Source organism: Stegostoma tigrinum, chromosome 13, assembly GCF_030684315.1.
Source record: "Stegostoma tigrinum isolate sSteTig4 chromosome 13, sSteTig4.hap1, whole genome shotgun sequence".
Classification (NCBI taxonomy): Eukaryota; Metazoa; Chordata; class Chondrichthyes; order Orectolobiformes; family Stegostomatidae; genus Stegostoma; species Stegostoma tigrinum.
The window spans coordinates 26,379,681-26,404,289 of record NC_081366.1 but is presented as its reverse complement, the minus strand read 5'-3'; the positions used below and the strand labels follow the sequence as shown (position 1 = coordinate 26,404,289).

The 24,609-nt window shown below is 42.4% G+C and overlaps 1 protein-coding gene across 2 annotated transcripts in view; it reads right to left on the bottom strand.

The window, feature by feature from the left end:
* The window catches only part of LOC125458502 (organic cation/carnitine transporter 2-like), a 95,478-nt gene that overhangs the window by 15,104 nt on the left and 55,765 nt on the right, over positions 1 to 24,609 (bottom strand). The window contains exons 6-8 of one of the 2 annotated variants that reach the window (XM_048543819.2): positions 22,032 to 22,148; positions 19,019 to 19,119; positions 11,977 to 12,191 (exon numbers count right to left, since the gene is read on the bottom strand). In XM_048543819.2, coding sequence (XP_048399776.2) covers positions 11,977 to 12,191; positions 19,019 to 19,119; positions 22,032 to 22,148 — 433 coding nt within the window. The remainder of the gene's footprint in view (positions 1 to 11,976; positions 12,192 to 19,018; positions 19,120 to 22,031; positions 22,149 to 24,609) is intronic. The other variant, XM_048543820.2, reaches the window with a different exon arrangement.

The window sequence follows — 24,609 nt, the reverse complement described above, 5'->3', positions numbered from 1 at the left end:
GATTCTCACCTTATTTCCCTTGCTGTCCACAGTCAAGAAGTATCATTTGAAAATCTATAATCAGTAAGCTTCGCACGGTCAGGAGGAGCAGTCACATCTGGAGTCAGATACAGCCCGACTGAATAAGGCAGTGTGGGAATTCAGTGCAGAGGGGAAGAGGTGCTTTTTGCTTCGGTTTCTTTTTCTGGATCATAGCTTGTAAGGTTTTTTAAGACAGGATAAATTGAAGCCCAGGATCACAGGCCCAGCTCAAAAGAATAACATCACAGGTAAAACCCTGCAAAAGTTCATTGGTTGGTGATAATTTAACTAGGTTATTTTCAGATTGAGAGTAAATGGGGGAGGTATTTACAGGTCATAAAGTAAAAGACCAGTAGGAAATTTAAAAAAAATGAAATAAAATAGAGCTGCCAGGCCAGGTGATGTGCTGTACCTGAATGATATGGAAACTGGCAAACCATTTTGTGACTGATAGAGGCCACATCTGCAGCAGGTGCTGGTTGCTTGAGGAACTCCAGGTTTGAGTGGATACACTGGAGTCTGATCTTTGAACACCATAAAATATTTTGGAGGGGCAATGTTACTTGGATTATGTATTTCACGAGGCAGTAACATTGCTTAGATTAATTACGTTGAACTTGGTCAGGGATAGGAGGGTGTGACAACAAACGAGGCAGGAAGAGGAATACAGAAGATAGTGCTGAAGGTTTTAGGTTCTTGCTCCCTGTGTGGACAAGAGTGGGACTGCAGGCTGGATGAACAAACCAACCCAAGAAAACACCATGGTACATGGACTCATTCAAGAGGGGGAGAAAAGAGAAAAGTCATTGTAACTGGGGATAGTACAGTCAGAGGGAACAGACACAGTTCTCTGTGGCCAGGATTAATAATCTTGAAGGCTGTGCTGCCTGGGGCCTGGGGTCAGCACATCTCATTGGTGCTGCAGAGGAGCTTGCAGTGGGAGTGGAAAGATCCAGTTGTCATGGCCCACATAGGCATCAACACTATAGGCTGAAAGAGGAAAGTGGTTTTGCTAAGGTAATATCGGCAATCAGAAGCTAAATTAGAAATCAGAATCTAAAGGGTAAAAGTGTCTGGATTGCTACCTGAGCCACAAGAAAATTGGCACATGTTCAACGAGATTAAAGAGGTAAACATGTTGTTCAGTGATTGGTGTGGGAGAAACGGGTTCGAATTTGTGGAACACTGGCACCAGTACCGGGGAAGGGGAGAGCTGTTTTGATGGGACAGGCTCTACCTCAATCAATCTGGGTCCAGAGTTCTGGTGAATCGCATAACTACTGCTGCGGATAGGGCTTCAAACTAAATAGTGGGGATGGGTCCAGTCGCATGGAAAATTATGGAAAAATTAAAGGGGGCGGAGGGCACAGAAAAGGTTAATAAAGCTCCCAGGACAAGTAATCGGTCAAAGAATATGGAAAGGATCAGGAATCTAACTTCTGACACAACAGATAAGGGACGATTATGAGAAGGGGATCGGTCAATGTAGGACTGAGGATGTTGGAATTAAATGCACACAGTACTGAAAAAAAAATGTCCTTGTAGCAAGGATTGAACTTGGCGAGTACAATGTTGTGGTTATCACAGAGATATAGGCTGCAAAGTGTTCAGGGTTGAAAACTAAATATCCAAGTGTACACATTCTATGGAAAGGATAAGCAAATCGGCAGGGGGGAGGGGTTGCCTTGTTAGTCTGAAATAAAATAAAATAAATATCAAGAATGATATTAAGTCAAAAGGTGTAGAGTAGACTTGAGGAACGGCAGAGGAAAATAGTACCCTGATGGGAGTTATAGACAGGGCCTCATGGCAGTAGACATGATGTGGGAAGAAAATAAATATGGATTTAGAAAAGTCATGTAAGAAAGGCAGTATACCAATAATCATGGAAGACTTCATTAGCAGGTGGCCTGGGAAAATCATGCTGAATTTGGATAAAGTTTGACTTATTGTTGTCTAATGCACCGAGAAATAGTGATAAGTATGGTTTTACATGCTCTACAGGCAGATCGTAGTATATAAAGTGCATCAGCATTACAGAATAGCACACAAGATACAGTGTTTCGGCTGTAGAGAATGTGTAGTGAATCTCAAGAAGAGAAATTCATGGAATGACTATGACATGAGTTTTTGAAGCAACTTGCGGTCGAGGTCACTAGGGACAGGCAATCTTGGATTTGGTGATAGGTAGTGAGGCAGACTTGATTAGGAAACTTAAAGTGAAGGAACCCCTTGGTGGGGGGGGGGGGGGGGGGGGGGTACACTGACCTCTAATATGGCAGAATTCACCCTGTAGTTTGAGAGGGAAAGCTGGAATCAGACGTAACACTACTACAATTAAGTCAAAGTAACTGCAAAGACGTGAGGGAAGAGCTAGCCAGAATTGTCGCATAGAAGTAAAAAAAATACTGTGATGAAGATTAGTGGGAAGAAAAAAGATCAGGTATCCTCTAAAAGCCATCAGTGGATAACAAAACAGCAATAAAGTAGGAGAAAATAAAATATAAGGTTAAGCTAGCTAGTAATATAAAAGAAGATTGCAAGAGTTTTTGGTATCTGAAAGGTAAGAGAGAAAAGAGTGGACATCGGACTGCTGGGGAAGTAGTAATGGGGTGCAAAGAAATGACTGTTAAACTGAATAAGTACATTGCATCAAATTTCATAGCAGAAGACACCAGCAACCTACCATACCATTAAGAGAGCATTTATCATTAAAGAGGTGTTAGGGAAACTGAAAATCTGAAGGCGGATAAATTACCCAAGCCAAATGAACTACATCCCAGGGTTCTGAAGGAGGTAGCTGAGGAGATTGGAAAGGCATTGATGGTGATCTTTCAGGAATCACTGGAGTCAGGGAGGACCCCAGTGGACTTAAAAATGGCTAATGTAGCACTCCTATTGAAGAAGGGCAGGAGGTAGAAGACAGGAAAATATAGGCCAATTAGCCTGACCGCACTTGTTGGGGTTTCAGAGTCCATTATTAAGGATGAGATTGTGGATACGTAGAAGTGCATGGTAAAATAAGGCTAAGTCAATATGTACTTTGTTAGGAGGAGGTCATGCTTGACAAATTTGCTAAAAATTCTTTGAGGACATAACATACAATGTAGACAAAGGACAGCCAGTAGGCATGATGTATTTGGATTTTCAAAAAAGGCTTTGACAAGGTGCCATACAGGAGGCAGCTGAATAAGAGCCTGTGGCGTTTGGGACAAGGTACTAGCCATAGATAGAGGATTGGCTGACAGGCAAAAAACAGAAAGTGGGGTTAAAAGGGCCTTTTTGAGGATGGCGGCTAGTGACTAGTGGAGTTTGTAGGGTTCAGTGTTGGGACCATAACTATTATAAATTTGTGATGTGGATGAAGAAACTGAGGGCATTGTTGCTAAGTTTGCAGATGACACAAAGATAGGTGGACCGACAGGTAGGATTGAGCAAGTGGGGAGACTGCAGAAGAACTTCCACAGGCTGGAGAATGGGCAAAGAAGTAGCAGATGGAATACACTATGGCAATGCATGAGGTTATGCACTCTGCTAGAAAGAATAGAGGCATAGACCACTTTCTGAATGGGGTAAGTCTTAGGAAATTTATCATATGCAGGGACTTAGGAGTCCTATTCTGGATTCTGTTAAGACTAACATGCAGGTTCAGTTGGCAGTTAGGAAGGCGAATGCAATGTTATCATTCATTTCAAGACGGGTAGAATAGAACAGCAGAGATGTATTGCTGAGGCTGTAAGTCTCTGACCAGACCACCTTTGGAAAATTATGTGCAGTTTTGGTCATGTCTAATGAAGGATGTAATGGCTTGGAAGGGGTCAGAGGAGGTTTACAAGAATGATCCTGGGGATGAAGAACTTTTCAAATGGGGAGTAATTGACGACTCTGTGTCTGTAGTAAGAGGTGTTCAGAAGGATGAGGGGGCACCTCACTGAAACTTTCAGAATACTCAGATGCTTGAATAGAGTGGACGTGGATGAGGTGTTTCTACATGTAGGAGAGATTAGGACCCGAGGGCACAGCCTCAGCATAAAGGGACAAACTTCAGAACTGAGATGAGGAGAAATTTCTTCAGCCAGAGGATGGTTAGTCTGAGGAGCTCATTGCTGCAGAAGGCTGTAGAGGACAAGGCATTAAATGTATATAAGTCAGAGATAGATAGATTGGTAAGGGGATCAAGGGTCACAGGAAGAAGGCATGACAATGGGGGTGAGAAACATATCAGCCATGATTGAATGGCAAAGCAGACTCGATGGGCTGACTGGCCTAATTCTGCTCCTACATCTTACGATCATTTCGTTTTATGGTCTAAGTAATCTTAGACAAACTTAAGCGTGGCAGTTTTTCTTTCTCAGTCAGATTTTGAAAAACAGAAATAATTTTGACATTTGGAACTCATTTCCAGTGGGGTGATTGTATCAGTGTCAGTGGTTGTAACGTTTTTGCACATCAAAAGGAGATTGTTTGATTAATTTAAAAAAAAACAATTAATTTTTTTTGGCTTTTGTACTGCATGAATGCTACTTCCTACTTATCAGGCCCAGGCTAAATTTAGCACACATGGATACAAAGTGCTTCAGCTTTTGAGAGTTGCAAATGGAACTGAACAAAGTGCACTGATCAATGAACATCTCCACTTTGACCTTGTGATGCAGGCTAGGCCATTGATGAAGCAGCTGGAAGATGGTTGTGCTTAAGACATTTTCCTGAAGATCTTGTGGGCTCAGAGGCCCGTGTTCATTCCTAGAGGTGTGTACTTCTAGGTTGATTAGAGAATATCCATCCTGAGGAACCTGGGCCTCTTGTGGTGCAGTAGTACTGTTCCTACCCCTCAGCCAGGAGGTCTTGTTTCATGTCTACCTGCTCCAGAGGTAAGTGATAATATCTCTGAACAGGTTGATTAGAAAAATATGCAGACTAAAGCACTCCTGTAGCAGTCTTTTGGGACTGAGGTGATGCGTATCCAATAACAACAGATATTTTCTTTGCACTGGGTATGCCAAAAACCACTGGAGAGTTTATCTCTGATTCTCAACAACTTCAATTTTGTTCAGATTCCTTGATGTACCACTTAGTCAGATGCTGCTTTGACATTAAAGGCAATCATTCTCGTGTCACATCTAAATTTAGTTCTTTCATTAGTGTATATACTGAGCCTCTCATATGGTACAGAGCTGAATTGCCTGGCAGAATGTAAACTGAGCCTTGGTGAGCAGATTACTAGAGAATAACTTTCAGGATTTTGACCTCGCAGTGGTGAAGCAATGACAATATATGTGCATTTCAGCTTGATATATGATCATGGGAACTGTCAGATGGTGCTGTTCCCAGATACATCCTGTCTTTGTTCTGCTTGGTAATGTCAGTTGTGTGTCTTGGCAGGTCCTCAGCAAGTTGTTGCAATGCATTTGCAAATGGCACAGATTATTACCACTGTACACTGACAGTGAAGGGAGTGAATTTTTACTGTGGTACATGGAGTACAAAGAGACTGCTTTGCCTAATTCTACTTCTCTATCTTGTCATCCTAAGGTCTTGGAATAGTGCAAATTTCTGCTTGTTTTTGACGATGGGTGTCCAAGTCAGTGAGGTTTTTCCAGCACAAGCTTGACTTATGCCTTGTAGATGATGCAAAGACTCGCAGAACTTTCAACTCTGACACAAGCAACTAAGTTCCTATTAAGTTTCTGGTTGACAATGACCCTCAGGATGCTAGTGGTGAATGCTTCAGAGATAGTAAAGCCATTCAATATAAATTGCAGGTGGTATGACCCTCCCTTGTTGGCAATGATCATGGCCTAACACTTGTGTTGTACAAATATCACTCGCATCTTGTCAGCCCAAGCTTGAAAGTTGTCCAGATCTCGTTACATGTGGGCTTGCATTGCTTCAGTATCTGGCACGTTCTGAATTATGTTGAACACTCTGTAATCATACGTGATCATCTCCATTTCCAATCTTCTGATGGAGGGAAAGTCATTGATGAACCAACTGAAGATTGCACCTTGGACTTTACCTTGAGAAACTGCTATAATGCTACCCTGAGACTGAGATAATTGGCCTCCAACAATCACTCACATTCCTACTGTTCTATTTTAACTAACCAGTAGAAAGTTGCCGCCTTATTCTAAATTCAACTCCAATTTTATGAGCGCTTTGTCAAGAGCATTTGCTCTCATCTCACTACTAGAATTAAGCTCTTTTGCCTTTCTTGGACCAAAGGTATAATAAGATCTGGACCTATGGTTCCAGGAGCACTCAAAATGACCAGTGGTGAGTTGACTATTGTGAAGTAAGTGCCGCTTGATGACACTGTTGATGATAGGCTTCATCACTTTGTGATTAACTGTGAGTGGACACCCAGGATGGTAAGGAACCAGATTGGATTTGCCCAGAATTTAGGTGGTGAGACATATCTGGGCAATCTTCCACATGGTCAGTACATTGAAAATGTATTGAAGCAACTTATTTGGAGATGCAGTTATTTCTGGAGCTCAAATCTTTAATGCTATTAGAACCTACAGCTTTTGATCAAATGTATGTGTTTTATGAGAGTTTTGTCAAAGGGTTCAGAGGAAGAATTCAAGAAAGTGAGGCCAAGATGTCTGAAAGAATGGATAATATTCAGAAATTGAAGAGGTGACGTTGCGTAAGAAATTGTAGCAAGGTGACTAGAGCTTGGAGAATTCTAGAGCTTGGGAAGGTTACACAATCAAGGAAGAGTGAACCAAAGATGTACTGTCAGGGATGAGAGCTTAAAATTACGGACATCAGAGCCTAGGAGGTAATGTAGGCCAGTGATGACAGTTGAAGATTGGTGTAAACAGAAAGGGAATGTTGGTATGTGATTGTCTATGAGCAAAGTTTAAATCAGCTTAACTTTACAAAGGATAAGAACACAGAATGGGAATAGGCCATTTAGCCCCTTGATCTTGTTCTGCCATTTATTTAATATTAGGTTTGTGATCTAATTCTAGTGACCTGCCTTTCCCTATGCCATATGATATTAGGCAGAACTTTATTATAATGTCATAGGAACAGGAGTAAATCATTTAGTACTGCCCCACCATTCATCGATAGCATGACAGATTTGCAATCTAACGCCTTAAACCTGCCTTTTTCCATATCGTCATCTCTTTAGCTCACAAAATCTATCACTTTGTTTTAAAATTAACAACTGGTTTAGCATCATTGCCATTTATAGAACTGACTTCAAAATTTCTACCATCTTTGTATAAATAAATGTTTCATACTTGCATTCCTGAAATCGTTCCTTCGTCTTCTAAATTGCAGGGAGTTGTTTCATCTTTCTTTGCAGCGCAATCTTTGGAGTTCAGGTATTGCTCTAGTAAAGCTATTGATGAAATCTTAAAATTATTTGTGAAATATGGGTTTGGTGAGGTGATTCTTGTTCTGAGGCTGAGAGTTGCCTTATAGCATCAGTCCATACTCACCCCACAAATTACTGTTGCCACCCATGAAATGTATAATGTTCATCATTCATGGGATACCCAGCCGAAGGCCAGCATCCCCTGCATTGATGCTACCTTTGAAAACCTGCTGCATGAAAGATTACTAGCATTGAACAGGTGATCTGCTCATTGTTGAGCACCGAGGAGAGATGGTTCAGAGAGTAAGTTGTCCAAGAGGGAGCTAGGGGCTGTAGTTGAAAGGATGGGACAGCGGACAGCATGCCTCCACAACATGCCGAGCCTGGTTGTCTCATCTCAAGGGCACAGAGAATGGACTGCTGTGCCAGATGAAGGTCAGTGACCAGCATAAAGTGTCATTCTCTTGTCTCTGCCATTTTGCACTCACCGTATCTCCGTTACTCTGCCTACCTTCCACCAAGACTTATGCTGCGACATCCTCCTCTGTTTCATTCAATATATTCCCTCATTTACTTTAGCTGGCCCCCATCCCTCCACATTCCATAGTGTTTCAGCGCACCGTGAGAACACTTCAATATGCATCAGCATGAACGGCCGTGCCATCCACTTGGGAATTTTTGCCACTGGGGACAGGTTGGCAGCTTCCATGGAGAGAAAGGCCCAGTACCCTCATGGGCTGTTGGAGTGTCACAAATACCTGTGCTCCATCACTCCAGGCGTTAGTTCTATGGCACAGTGTGATTGGGGCAGGGACTGTGTAGCCCAGCCCAGGTGCTCTGTCCTCACAGAACATTGCAGAGGTCACCAGGCCTGGCCTGCTTGCCTCCCCCAATCCTTGAAAGTTCAGGCTGAGAACGGTCAATATGCCTGCAGACCCAAATACCCCGCCCTTTCCTGACCAAACCTCCAGTGCCAATGGGCTCTGCTGTGGAGAAGGTTCACTCCACCCCATCTGTGGATTATGGGAGCTCAGTGCGGCACAGTGAAAGGGACATGAAAATAAAGTTGGAGTGAAGGCACAGCTGATAGCCACTCAAAAATATTTGATTTCACTGTTCACGTGGTTGTTTGTGTCTCTGTGTAGGGTCGAGATGCTTCATTGCACCCTTCACGGTGACTCCTTGGGCAATAACACGCCACAATGGTTGGGGGTCTTCAAAGGTACCAATTACATCACGGGGAAACAAGGGTAGCAAATTGTTTGCATCATGTTGATTGAGTCTGACATGTTAAGCTGCTCCTTCAACATTGCCTATTGTTCAGTTGGCTGTCTGCACATGAGTGAATATATCAAGCAGCTCCCCAGCAGAGATGGTGCCAGAGGAATGCAGCATAAAGAGAGGATCACTGTTGCAGGATGATTAGACACCCCGCATGCGTCTGTCACCAATATATCATGTGCGATTGGCCCACTGTCTTCCACTGTGAACACCCAGTGCCTGGTTGAAGATACAGCCCTTATCATCATTTTCCCTACCCCATTGCAAGTGCATTCTTGGGACCATCCTCCTTAACACCACTCCTTATGCTTCACAATTGGAATGCCAGCAAATGATTCTCTTGCCACTGACTTTCAGCCTCAGCATTAATGTCACTGAGACTGTTAACATCACCGTCTCCTCCCTAGGTGCCCATTCTGTGAACGCTACAAACTTCACAGTTAACCAGGTCATCATCCAAGCCATGTACATATGTCTATAACAGGCTACCTGTCACCCCTACACCCTTGCACATTGTATATGGAGCTTAATTCTCCCGAATTACAAATCTCATGTAAGTTTAACAGATTATTTTCAGACTGGTATCCAGGCACCAGGGGGATGCAGAGATAATGGGAACTGCAGATGCTGGAGAATCCAAGATAACAAAGTGTGAAGCTGGATGAACACAGCAGGCCAAGCAGCATCTCAGGAGCACAAAAGCTGATGTTTCGGGCCTAGGCCCATCATCAGAGAGGGGGATGGGGAGAGGGTTCTGGAATAAATAGGGAAAGAGGGGGAGGCAGACTGAAAATGGAGAGAAAAGAAGATAGGTGGAGAGGAGAGTATAGGTGGGGAGGTAGGGAGGGGATAGGTCAATCCAGGGAATACGGACAGGTCAAGGAGGTGGGATGAGGTGAGTAGGTAGGAAATGGAGGTGTGGCTTGAGGTAGGAGGAAGGGATGGGTGAGAGGAAGAACAGTTTAGGGAGGCGGAGACAGGCTGGGCTGGTTTTGGGATGCAGTCGGGGGAGGGGACGAGCTGGGCTGGTTTTGGGTTGCGGTGGGGGAAGGGGAGATTTTGAGGCCCGCTTGGTTCGCAATAAACAACTGCACCTTCCAGTCGCGAACCACTTTAACTCCCCCTCCCATTCTTTAGACGACATGTCCATCATGGGCCTCCTGCAGTGCCACAATGATGCCACCCGAAGGTTGCAGGAACAGCAACTCATATTCCGCTTGGAAACCCTGCAGCCCAATGGTATCAGTGTGGACTTCACCAGCTTCAAAATCTCCCCTTCCCCCACCGCATCCCAAAACCAGCCTAGAAACGCCAGCTTTTATGCTCCTGAGATGCTGCTTGGCCTGCTGTGTTCATCCAGCTTCACACTTTGTTACCAGGATGCCACGGGGATTAGTGTTTGGACCCCACCTATTCACAATGTATATTAAAGCTTTAGATGAGGAACTAAACGTAATATCTCCACATTTGCAGACGGTGAGAGAGCATGAACCGTGAGTAAGACAGAGATGCTGTCGCAAGATTTGGACAAGTTGAGTTAGTAGGCAAATGCATGGCAAATAAATTATAATGTGGATAAATGTGAGATTATCCACTTTGATAGCAAAAACAAGAGGATGGATTATCTTCTGAGTGGTGACTGATTTGGAAAGCGGGGAGGTGAAATGAGGTCTGGGTATACTTGTACAGAACTCACATAAAGTAAGCATGTCGGTCAGCAGGTGGTGAAGAAGGCAAATATAATTATGTTTATTATTATATATATATGCATAATAGTGCATATTATGTTGGCCTTCAGAGTGACAGGATTGACTAAAGGAGCAGGAATGTCATGCTGCGATTGTAGAGGGCATTGGTGAGACCATATCAGGACATTGTGAGTATTTTGGCTTTCTTACATCTTACCTAAGGGAGAATGTTCAGGTTATGGAGGGGCGCAATAAAGTTTTATTAGACTGATTCCTGGGAGACAGGTCAAAGATATGAAGAGAGATTGGATTGGTTTGTACTATATTTACTGGAGTTTAGAAGAGTGAAAAAGCTGTCATTGAAACCTCCCAAATTCTAACAGCACTAGAGAGGTTAGATGCAGGAGGGAGGTTCCTGATGACTGGGGAGTCCAGAACAAGTTGGTCACAGTCTAAGAATATGGGGTAGGCCATTTAGGACTGAGATAGGGAGCAGTTTCTTCACCCAGGTAGTGGAGAGTCTTTGGAATTCTTTTCCAACGAAAGTGATTGAGGGAAAAACATTAAATGATCTGAAGGAGTTAGATATATTTCTTGGGGCCAAAGCAATCAAGCCATATGGGGTGAAAGTGGGAACAGGGTACTCGGTAAAATGATCAACCACGGTCATATTGAATGGTTGAGCCAGCACAAATAACCTACTCCTGTTCTTACATTCCATTTTTAAAAATATTTCTGTGTATTTGAGCAAAAAGCACATGAGTGAAATTGGTGTGGTGGTTTATGGAGGTTTGGGAGATGCAGCAGTTAGTATATACTGACCAGATTTAAAGCAGAACATAATGTTTGTCATTTTCCAAGTGTGTTAGCTCCAGTGAAGATTGCAACAATTCAGTTGTCTCATATTATGAACATTGTAAGGTTTCAGATTGTTTTGCTACAGGTGATATGGTGGTGAACAAAGCTGTCAGTTGTGACTGAGAGCACTTCTGGATATAGGAAAAACGGGGCAATTACTTAGCACACTTGGGTGGTTTGTGATTTAGAGTAATGCCAACAACATCATTTCAATTCCTGCACCAGCTCAGCTGGTGAAGGAGTCTCTTTTTCAGCCTCACCACCACCGCCACCACCGCCACCACCCCCACGCCACACCCAAGGCAAAGTGACTCTCAGGTCAACCACCCACAGTCATCTCTGTCTAACATGCAAACAGCCCTCTGGGACTAGTGCAGTTTACTTTTTCCAAAGTAGCACTGGCCCTGTTGAGTAGTTTTTGTTTATTGTTATTTGTTTACTTTGTCAAATGCGTGATTTAGTGGTGGTTTAATTTAAAAAAAAGGTTGTGTAGTTTTGCATAAACCATTTGAATGAAAAACAGCTTTTAAGCCAGTACTGATTTGAATAAACTCAGTGGTAAATAGAACTGGACACCCGCCAACATTCTGAACTTTACCATTTTCCTCACAGCACCTTAACCTTAAAACACAGCAAGATCAGTGACATTCTGATGGATCTCCATTGCTTTTGGAACAGTGTTAGAATGCTAAAATATTTTAAGGTGACTATCACAAGTACATTCCAGTTAATCAGAGAGAGAAGAACATGTTTAACCAAAGACAGATTATGATAATTTTAGCTGCACTAGAAATTTACTTGAAGGTATGAGCTGAACGAAGAAAAGGACAACCCCGCCAAGAAAAAATGCGCCTGAAAGGCTGAACCTTCGGGAAAACCTCTGGAGGAGAACCCAAGATGCTACATAGGCCGGAACTTCGATGACAGCCATGAAGAAACAGTTCAAATAGTCATCACCATGGAGATTGGGTGTGCTCAAAGACAATCCAAAGTAACCAATTGCCATAATCAACCTGCCAAAAAAATGATAAAAACTGCTTATAAACAATTTGTAATAACTTTTATCTTCCATTTGATAATTTCAATTCTGATTTTACTCTGATCTTCTTTCTACCTTCAATAGTTCTCTCTATCATTTATCATTTCCCATCAAGGATGAAAACAGCAGGGGCAGCACACCTGGTCTCTATGCTCTGTGTTCATGCCAAGCATTATAAGGCAGACAAGAACATTCCCTGTAGATGACTATCCTGCAGAAGTTGCAATGCACTTGCATCCCTTCACCTGTCCAACCATTCAGCAATACCTCTGTTTGAATTGAATGATTCCTTTCCGATTTTTATCTTTACATTTAGTTAAAGGATAATACAACATTGGCTGCCAATGATCCAGCGAGTTGCTAAGCAAATTCTGTCTTTTCTGCCTTCAGTGCTATAAATATTCTACTTCAATTTACTGAAACAATTCCATCAGTACACAGTTTGTTACAATTTTATTTAGGTGTTATGTGGCTTAATATACTACATTTATTGTTTCAATTTTCAGATTAAATATCTTACATTTATCCCTATTTTGTGCCACTGTCTGATATTGCATTGACACTCTTTATGTAACTTTGCACATTTCTATTTACAAACATAGATATTTACAAAATGAAGGAAGAATAAACAATCCATTTGTTTAATTAAGAAGAGAACATTGAGAACTGAACACTGCAGACAGTGTGAGATCAGAGAAAGCTATTCCCTTGTGTGGCAATTCTATTTCCATGGTAGATTGTATGTGAGGGTGTCTGGGTAGAAAATGTCAGAAGTCACATGATACCAGGTTATAGTCCAACAGGTTTATTTACAATCACAAGCTTTCACAGCGTTGCTCCGAGTAAATTGTAGGTTGAGGGGGTAGGCAGGCAAGGGTGGCGAGGTCTGAAAGGTGGGGAAAGACAGTATTAGGTACCTTGATGTAGAGGCAGGGTTGGGATCATTTGGGCCAGGGGAAGGCAAATCTAAGGGCGATTTGTTGAATGGTACCCTATCTGGAAAGGGGGCCTTCAGGGAGGTCCCCTCTTCCCTTGGCTGAAGCCTCAGCAGGGTAACCAGCAAAGGCTTCTCCTTCAGTTCCTGAAATCCTCCCACTAGTGCCACATTTGAGGCTCGACATATTTTATATATTTATATATAATACATAAATATATAGGGTGTGGCACGACCACTGTCCTAAAAGGCACAGATTTCAAATGGATCCAGCAAATCAAAACTGAGAATTCAGAAGGCTCGATAAGCTATCAGCTGCAGGAGAGCTGCACCCAAAACAATCTGCAAACTAATGCCAAGCATACACTCCACTCCACCACACAAGCAAAACAATAGAAGAAGCATGGGCTAAGTCATCCTACAACTAACGGGGCAGATCTAAGCTCAGCAGTCCTGCCATATTCAATTGTAAATGGTGGTGGATGATTAAACAACTAATAGGAAGTGGAGGCTTCACATTTATCTCTATCCTCAGCAATTAGGAGGCCCAGCACATCAGGGCAAAAGATAAGGCATTTGGTAAGGTATTTGCATCCATCTTCAGCCAACATGTTGAGTAAATGATACATCTTGCTTTCATCCTGAGGTCCCTAGCACCACAAACATCTGAATTCAACCAAATCAATTCACTTGAAATCATATCAACATATGATTGATGGGCACTGGGAACTGTGAAGGTTTTGGCCCTGACAACATTCCAGCAATAGAATGGACGACTTGTTCTGCAGACTAAGTCACATTCCTAGCCAAGCTATTCTAGTACCACTGCAACATTTGCATCTGCCCAGCAATGTTGAAAATTGTCAGGTACATACCAGGCACAAGAAGCAGGACAAAGCCAGCCCAGCCAATAACCATTCAATCAGGCTATTCTTGATGGTAGAGGCCATCAACAGTGATATCAAATGACAATTGCATAGAAATAACCTGCTCACTGATGGTCATTTTGGGTTTTGCAAGGGCCACTCAGCTCTTGACTTCACTTCAGTCTTGGTTCAAACATAACTACTGTGATTCAAGAAGGCAGATTGCCACCTGTTTCTCCAGAGTATTTGGGATAGGCTGTGAATTTTGGCCTAGCAAGCAACATCCACGCACTGCGTACAATTTTTAAAAAATCACAGACCTGTTAGAGTATAGAAGAGACCTTTCAGCGTGATTTCACTGGCTACATGAATGAGAATCAAGATCCAGCACCATTCTTCTGACCTTTCACCATAACCCTACAATTATCAACATACCCTCTTCAATGTCTTACCTGAACAAGCCCCCTCCTAGGCATTGCATTCCAGGTTCAAAGTGCCTACTATGTCAAAGATATTTTTTCTCACATCCTATTAACTTCTTTTGCAAATCACTTTCAGTTGGAGTTTCTCACTGATGCATTTACGAGTGGAAACAGTTTCTCCCTGCTACTCTGTCAAATCTTCTCACTGAAAATTCGATTTCAATCAAATCTTGTTTTAGCTTTCTCCTCCCCCAAATTCAGTCCCAAATTCTCCATTCTATCTTCAAAACTATAAGACCGTGAGGTTTAGGGGCAGAATTAGGCCTTTCAGCCCATCCATTCTGCTCCACCATTCAGTCATGCTGATATGCTTTCAACCCCGTTCTCTTCCTTCCTTCCCATGATCCTTGATCCTCTTTTTAATCAGGAGCCTATCTATATCTGTCTTAAATACACTCAATGGCTTCTTTCCACAGCATTCTGTGGAAAAGAATTCCACAGGTTAGCCATGCTCTGGCTGAAAAAATTTCTCTTCATCTCTGTATAAAGGGTTGTTCCTTCATCTTAAGTCTATGTCCTCGGATCCGAGTCTCTCCTGCTGGTGGAAAGATATTTAACATGTTCACTCCATCCAGGCCTCTCAGTATTCTGTAAGTTCCAATCCTCCTTCATCCTTCTAAACTGAATCAAGTACAGACCCAGAATCCTCAAACACTCCATATATGACAAGCCCATCACTCCTACGATTATTCTTCAAAACCTCCTCTAGACATGCTTCAATGCCAGCACGTCCTTCTTTAGATGCGGGGTTCCAACTGCTCACAATATTCCAAAAGCGGTCTGACCAGATCCTTGTACAGCCTCAGGACTACATCTCAGCTCTTGTATTCTAGCCCTCTTGCTAATGTTGCATTTGTCTTCTTAAATGCCAACTCAGCCTGCATGTTAAGAACTTCAAGAGAATCCTCAGCTCAGACTCCAAATTTCCTTTGTGCTTCAGTATTCCAACCCTTTTCCCCATTTAGAAAATGTTCTGCACCTTTAATTTTCTTCCCAAAGTGCATAACCTCTGAATTTCCCACATTATATCCATCTGCCAGTTTTTTGCCCACTGTCCTAGTCTGTCCTTCTGCAGCCTCCTCCTTCCTCAACACTACTTGTCCCTTCACTTGTTCTGTCTTCTGCAACATAGCAACAATGATCTCAATTCCTTTGTCCAGGTTATTAATGTATAACATGAACAGATATGATTCCAACACTGACCCCTGAGGAACCCCACTAGTCACTGGCTGCCATCCTAACAAAAAGCTGTTTATCATCAGTGTCTGCCTTCTCCCAGTCAGCTAATCCTCTATCCATGCCGGTATCTTATCCTTAACATCATGGCCTCTTATGTTCTTTAGCAGCATCCTGTGCAGCTTGTCAATGACCTTCAGGAAATCCAATAGATCATGTTCACTGGCTCTCCTTCATGTACCTTGTTTGCTACCTTTCAAAGAATTCTAACAGATTTGCCAGACCTCTCCTTGACAAAGCCCTATTTTAATATGTTCTTTCAAGTACTCCACAATCTAATCCTTAATAATGGATTCTAAAACCTTACCAATAGCGAGCTAACCAGCTTAGAGTTTCCCATCTTCTGCCTTCCTCTCTTCTTAAACAGGGGTGCCACACTAGCCATTTTCCAATGCTGGCTCAGTGATACCTGAAAGACCACCACCAATGCCTCTGCAATCTCCTCAGCCACCTTCTTCGGAACTCTGGGGTATAATCCATCTGGTCTGAGTAATTTATCCACCTTCAGACCATTCAGCTTCCTCAGCTCCATCTCCTTGGTGATGGTCACTGTACTCACCTCTGCCCCCCGACACTCTTGACATTTTTGTTTGATTCTGGTGTCTTCCACTGTGAAAACTGATGAAAGTACCTATTCAGATCCTCCACAGTTTCTTTGTTCCCCATTACTACACATTTTCCAACAGTCCAGTGTCCTCTCTTGTCTCTCTCTTTTAAAAGCCAAAAAAAAAGCTTCTGGCAATCTTCTTTTATATTACTAAATAGCTGACTCAAATATTTCAACTTCATGGAGTGAAATCTGTCATATTATTACTGCTGCCCACTAAGGGTTTCTTCACTTTAAGCTCCCTGATCCAGTCTGCCTCATTACACAATACCAAATGTATAATTACCTGATCCCTAGTTCATAAGCTGCTCCAAAAACACATCTTCTAGACTTTTCTTGCGATCTGCTACCAACCTAATTTTACCTGCCCACCCATATATTGAAGTGCCCTATGATTATTGTATTAGTGCCTTTCTTAAGCGTCTTTTCTAATTCCTGATTTAATTCCTTCCCCACACCCTGACTACTGCTAGGGATCCCTGTACTCAACTCCCAGCAGCATCCTTTTTCCTTTGCAGTTTCTCAACTCTACCCACATAAACTGTATACCTTCTGACTCTGTATCAATTCTTGCTGTTTAGTTTCATTTAATCAATTTAATTTCATTTCTTATCAACAAGGCAACTCCGCCATCTCTGCCCATCCTCGGATATTTAGTTCCCAGGCCTGATCTCCTTGCAGCTACGTCTCTGCATCATATCTGCTAATTTCAATCTCATTTACCTTGTTTCATATAACGTGTGCACGTAAGTGTGACACCTTCAGTCCTGTCAAATAGGATTTCCCTTTCATAAAACCATATTCACTATGTTTCCTTATATAATGATTTTCTAAAGCCCCTGCTACGACTGCGTTCATAACATATTCCACATTTCCCAAAGGCAGATACCAGACTAACTGGCCTATAGTTTCCATCTTTCTGCCTTTCACTTTTCTTGAAAATTACTGTTTTTTTGAGATTTTCCAATCCGGTGGAACCTTTCCAGAATCAAAGGAATTTTGGAAGTTTACAACAAATACAGATAATTTTCCGAGTACTTCTTCTGTCAAGGCATTGATTGTTTCAAGCACCTTCTCAAAATGAGTGACCTCTGAGGTAGCTTCTTCCTCCTCCAACACTGGAGCTGAGAGCCACGACAAAGTGGGAATGTCTTAAGTTTTCATAGTGCAAATTGTCATTTTTCAGTGGCTGCTGACATCAAACTTGAGTGAGTGCTGTACACAGTGCAACTCTGTGATATTTTGTTCTGTCATCTGGTAATTGGGAGGCCTCCATTTCTCCATCTCTAATGGCCAAGCCTGATTTAAAAATCCAGTTTGCCATCCTTTGCAGCAGTATCAATGAAAAGAGCTGCCCTGTGGTTTCTTTTCCTGCAAGGGCCAAAGGGAAAGACCTGTACGTGTATGCTGCTGCAAATTTTGAGAAGATTGAAGGATAACAATTGTAGAGGGTCACAGAGTGAGATGGCTGTGACACTGCAATAAGATGACCCTTCATGTCAGTGATAATCAGACTGTAATGAGTGCGTAGATCTGAGGTGATTCGCTGCAGAAAGCTAGGGAAGGCAGAGTGAGGGGCTTCACACTCTAATGTGTCACACCAGTCACCTTTCCAGATCTGATACAGTCAAGAAACTTCTTGTAGCTTTAAATCTGGGAGTGAGGCACCATACCTCTGTGATGTCGTCTGCCACTTCCAACAAGCCTGCTGGTTTCCTGAGGCTTGATCCTCTGCCCATGGGGGACAGAATCTTCAACTTGGCCTTTCCACTCCATTGCATCTCCTTCAATGATAGTGCACATATCAGAGATGCACAGTGCAGTTCATATTAACTTATATTCATGAAGATCCTGGTGTTGCCATAACACCAATGTTCCACAATGTTTCAGTTCCAACGTTTGCAGGATCCTTTAAATACTGGAACTGAAATAGACTGACGTGGGTCATGAGTATTTTTATACAGCTTGATATAACTGGTTCAGAAATTCAGAAGATGGATCAAACTCAGAAGATGGATCAAAATACGGTGGCTGAAGAAATGCATTGCTGAAATCCAAATTTCTTGAGGCACTGCCAGCACCCCTTCTACAAGCAATATGGAAGTTAACATTCACCATAGAGTAAGAGTCAGCAGGTCATGCTTAATCAACACACAATACTTCTTTAGCCTCAGCTCGTTTTACTTCCTATTCTTTTGTGTCCATGCTACAGGATGCACATGAACACTCTGGAGACGATACAGAAATGATTTCCTAGATGTTTCCATAGTTGAAGGATTACAGTTACTTAGATAAATTGCAGAGGCAATGTCTGTTCTTAGGGGAGGGGAGATTGAGAAGATATTTGATCGACATTTTTAACATCCTGAAGCGTTTAGATAGGCTACAAAAAGGAAAGCAGTTTCCAATGGCTGAACTGTCAAGAAGACTGCAATGGTGCAAGGTGTCTGGCAGAAAATGAGCAGTGAAAGGAGAGGAAAAGAATCTTTTTGCAATCAGGATTTCAACTGCACTACATGATAGCGTGGCACATATGGAATCAATGTACATTTCCATGACATAACACAACATGCATAAAATTAGCTGGATTGTTTTTCCAAAGACCCAGTGCAAATACAATAAACAAAACATTCTTCTTCAGTGCTGTACTAGCCTATGATTCTACTAAATACTCACCATACAAGAAGGTTTATGATTGTGATGATTCGAATATTACAGGTTTTAACCAAGTGAATAATTGCATGAGACAGACTACTTTTAGATTTCATATCTTCAAGCTGGAAGGAAAACAGATAAAATTCAGTATTATTGCTCATTATTAGAAAATGTTAATGTTGTTATCTTATATTTATAGTTCATTCTAGTCAGGGATGCTCCAGAAAGTTACTATTTTCAAAGAAGTTATTACATTAGCAATTTCTTTTCTTCTCCTTCAACTGTCACCTATTGTATTGGCTCCGCGTCATATGTAGATGAGGAAAGTGGGCCTCAATAGAAAGGTCTTTATAATAAAGCCCTTTATTTTAAATATCAAGCTGTGTCACAGTTCATGCTACTGTCTCACACAAACATTATTCTCATCATTTCACTCCCAGTCCATGTTTGAAGAGATAAAATCATTTTGTCAGTTAAGGGTACTCTTTGAAAAATATTTATACTGAAAAGAAATTGTATGGTGTTTACGTATTAAAAATCTTCCTTCAAAGCTGTATATGTGGAGCATTATGGGCAGCACTTAACATTTTGGGTATTTTCTTCTAATTGTTCAGTGTGCTTTATTGTTATAATATCTTTCTGCAGCTGCTTACCCAGAATTATAAAACAGATAGTAGTGCGTCAACAACATAATGGTAGTGGGTAAATGCAGATGGTAAGAACGATAATGAAGTTGCTGATTTGTTGTGGCAGCAACTTAATGGTGCTGTCTTTCTTCTAGTCTATTCTATGCATTAAACAGAATGAAAATCAGGCTCGTGGCAGGATGGGTTCTGGCCCCCGGGCCATAGGTTGGACAAACCTGAATTAGACCATGGTGTAAAAATGAATAATCTGGTGAAGAAGCCTGTACAGCCAATGTTTAACAAGAAGAAAGTGAACCAACAGAACTGAAAAGAGGTTTCATCCCTAACTGTAGGCTATTTCCCTCCTGCATTTAGTGCTGATGGGCTCACTATCAACAGCAAATGTGGTAGTAAAATACTCTGTGATTGGAAGAGCAGAAAATAGTGTTCTGCAATTTTATAGAAAGCAGTCTGAGTCCTGAGCACTGCTGGCAATGACAGTAAGCATGCAGTGGGTGTGGAGGGGGTGGGGAGGGACTGCATGCCCAAGCACGTGGCACTCTGTGTTGCCATGAGCTGGTGATAGGAAATCAAGACTCTCCCCAGTCAATCTGGTGGACTGGGCTGTGAGCAAGCGAGTGAGTCAAGTAGAGATGGAAGGGAGATAGTGAGTGAGTTTTGTTTGCAGGAAGTGTACAAGGGAGTGAGGATCTGACAGCATGTAAATGAGTATGTGTATGAAGGAGAGAGCCCTGAGACTGCAAGTGAGCCTGACACACAGCCTTCCCTACTTTCTCAACTTTCTCCCAAAATTTGTCCACACACTGGGCTGGAAGAAGAAGCCCAGACTGAAACACAACAAACTTCTGTTTCCTACTGTTGTATAAATTCTACAAAGGTCACCTGGTAGCGTATGCCACAAGAGGCAAATAAAGAGTTGATGTTTGTTAACCTAATGCCTTACCTAGCTCCAGTCCTCTTCCCGTTCCCTTGTGAGCAGGATTTATGCTGAGTCTCTCTCTCCCTCTCCCCCTACCTCTGCAAAAATAGTTTTCTTAGATAGCACAGCTATTTAGCATTTCTTAAAGGTAACGTCATTAATTATTAATGGATATGGATGTTTGAACACAATTTCATAAAGAAGCTCCCTTAGGAAAAATAGCTGCAAATGTGGTACCAGTAACGTTCAATTTTTTTACAATATATGAATTACTCAAAGAAACAAAAATATATCAGTGTTGTAATCTTGAGTTGTAAGTGTTCAAAGAAATGAACACAAACAAAATTGCTGGAAAAACTCAGCAAGGTCTGGCAGCACCCGTGAAAGAAGAAACAGAGTTTATGTTTTGGCTCCGGTGATCCTTCCTCACAACTGCTGGTCGTTGGGAAAACATCAGTTTATATGCAGGAAAAAGGGAGGGGGATGGGGTAGGGAGTAAATGATAGGATAGAATCGAAAGCATTTCTGAACCTGTGCAGATTCAGCTGAATCGTGAATCAGAGGGCTCCCTCATTCAACACTCTTATCAACAGTGCAGTGCACATAACTGTTGCCAAACATGCAGAATCACTAGAGGGCAAGGTAGGATGTAACAAAGATCACCAGAATATCCCTGAAAGGACTTGAAAGTGAAGAAATTAAGGGCTGAGGTGACTTTGACATACACTGGAAATACGTCTTATTTAAATAAAGAGAGGTTTTTTCTTTCTGGAAGGCCATACATGTCAGCAATCACCTGACGGGAAGCACTGAGTCCCCTGATTCAATGGTATGCTATCATGCCTAAGAAGTAATTCTTCTATGTGTATTTCTTATCTTCTCTTAAAGGTGTTGCCTTCTGCGAGTTGGAGCTCTTTGCTCATCCCTTCAGTTGGCTGGATGGCTGACTTGCAATGCAGAATGATGCTAGCGGTGTGGGCTCAATTCCTGTACTGAATGAGGTCACAATGAAGGCCCCGCCTCCTGAGGTATGGTGACCCTCAGGTCAAAGAACCACCAGTTGTCTCTCTCTAAAGAGAAAGTAGGACTATAGAGTGACTTTATTTTTACCTCTTTACAGTGCCAGACTTATCTATGTCCAAGGTATTTCTGCATTAATGACTCTCATTAAGGTTGGAAAGCTGACAGCTGGACAGTTCAGACCAAAGGAAACAACTCTAAGTTAATAGAAATGATCTGCAAGTTTGGGAAATCATTTTCCAATCAGTGAGAAAGAGCAGGTCCTCTGAACAAAAACCTCAGCAAGGAAGCTACTGCGAGAACTTAGTGTTTAAATAATTTTGTTTTTGGCAATTTCTAAGCCCAATCAACCCCTTATCCCGCTCGAATTGTTTTCCTTGGTGAGGTCCAGAAAGAAATTCATGTGCGCAAAGTTAGATTCAGATCCTATTTTAACAGAAAAACAAACCAGCTTTTGCAGATTCAAGCTCTCCTTTACCATAGAAGTTTCCTCAAATGCTGAAGAATGTGACAAGTTAAAAATGGTCCATGCCAATATGATGACAGTCCCTATTATTTTCACTTCCTGCCGGCACAGAAAAGCACCCATTAACAAGCTAAAATTTCCCCATTGTTACAGTCCCGAAATCCAATACTACACAAGCCAACATACAACTTCTCTCTTTTTATTCATTCATAGAATGCTAGGTCACTCCAAGTTCAGTGATTATCGTCAATCCCTAATTACCCTGGAGAAGGGGGCGATGGGATGCTTTCTTGACTTGCTTCAGTCCTTGAGATATGGGGACATCTATGGTACTGTTTTGTAGGGAATTCTAAAGTTTATCCCCAGCGAGGGCAGAGGCATAGCACAGTAGTGTAAACCTCACGGTAATCAATGACAGGAGCTATTGGATAAGTAACTAAGGAGCAGTGTCAGTCAGAGTTGGGCTGAGGGCAGTCAGAGCAGGACTGAGGACAGTCGGAGGGGGCTGAGGACAGTCAGAGCAGGGACTGAGGACAGTCAGAGTAGGACTGAGGACAGTCAGAGTGGGGACTGAGGACAGCCAGAGCAGGGACTGAGTACAGTGAGAGGGGGGCTGAGGGCAGTCAGAGTGGACTGAGGAAAACCAGAGGAGGGGTTGAGGACAATCAGAGTGGGGCTGAGGACAGTCAGAGAGGGACTGAGGACAGTCAGAGCTGACTGAGGACAGTCAGAAGGGGGACTGAGGACAGTCAGAGCAGGGACTGAGGACAGTCAGGGCGGGACTGAAGACAGTCAGAGCAGGACTCCAGGATATGGAGGGAGATAAAGGCAGTGATTGTTGGAGCCTTGAAAGAGCTTTTTGGGTCTTTTTTAGGCAAAGGCAAGGCCCCAGAAGACTGGAGAATACCCAATGTTGTTCCTTTGCTTGAGAAGGACACAAGGATAATCCAGGAAATTATAGCCTGCCGAGCTTTATATCAGTGGGAGGAATATTATTGGAGAAGATTCTTAGGGGCAGGAACTACTCACATTTAAATAAGAATGGTCTTATTAGGGATAGCCAGCATGGCTTTCCACGGATCATTGATGATGGTAAGGCAGTGAGTGTTGTCTATATGGACTTATTTAAGAATTTGACAAGGTCCCTCATGGTGGGATGTTCCAGAAGATCAAATCATGTGGAAGCCATGATGAGTTGGAAAGTTGGGCACAAAATTGCCTTGGCCTTAGAAGACACAGGGTAGTTTTGGAGGGGTGTTTTTCTGCCTAGAGTGACCAGTGGTGTTCTGCAAGGATCAGTGCTGGGACCTCTGCTGTTACTAATAGATACAAATGATTTGGATGAAAATGTCAGTGATCTGATTAGTGACTTTGCTGACGACATGGAAATTTGTGGATTTGTGGATACTCAAGCAGGATATCAAAGGATATAGCAAGAAATAGATCAACTGGAAAGTTGGGTAGAGAAATGGCAGATGGTGCTTAATCCAGACAAGTGTGAAGTTACGCAATTCGGGAGGTCAAAGGCAAGAAGAAAGTATACCATAAATGGCCAGAACCTTAGGAGTCTTGAGATACAGAGGAATCTTGGGGTCTAAGTCCATAGCTCTCTGAAAGCAGCAACACAAATGGATAAGGTGCTGAAGGAAGCACACGGTTTGCTTGTCTTCCTTGTTCCGGGCACGGAACATAAAGGTCGACAAGCCACACTGCATCTGTATATGACTTTGGTCTGGCCGGATGCGAATTACTGTGTGCAGTTCTGTTCACCGCACTATAGGAAGGATGAGAAGCTTCAGAGAGGGTGCAAAAGAGGGTGGTGCTTGGATTGGAGTGTCTTAGCTGGAAGGAGAGGTTGGGCAAACTTAGATTGTTTTTGCCACAGCATCAAAGGCTGAGGGTGACCTGATAGAAGTATATAAAATTGTGAGAGGCGTGGATAGGGTGGAGTGTTGGTGTCTTTTTCCCAGAGTGGGAAAAATCAAATTCTAGGGGGCCCAGGTTTAAGGTGAGAGTGGGAAAGTTTAAAGGAGATGTGCGAGGAAGGTTTTTTTTACGCAGAAGGTATTGAGTACCTGAATGCGTTGCCAGGGAGATGGTATAAGCAGAAATGTTAGAAAAGTTTAAGAGGCATTTAGACAGACACGTGAACAGGCAGAGAACAGAGGGAGGTGAACCATGTACAGGTAGATGGGATTAGTTTAGGATGGCATCATGGATTTTTAATGAACTAATGGAGGCTGAAGTGATACGGGACAGTTGTTGGACTTTGGTCTGGTGCCACGTGCTGAGCTGTTGCTGTTTGGAACTCTTCACACGACTTAATTTAAATCGTTTTCACTATGTTATAACTAACTCATTCCGAACTCATTCTCAGACACTGTAGTGATTAAGTGATGCTTATGCTTTCCTTTTATACCTCTTGTACAATAACATTTCTTTTTTAATTCTGTAAGATTTGTACCTGGGTACTTGTATCTAAGACAGTTCCATTAGAAGGCAGCCATTGTAAAAATTTTTTCACTGTACTCCTGCATGTCTGTACTGGAGTACAAGTGAC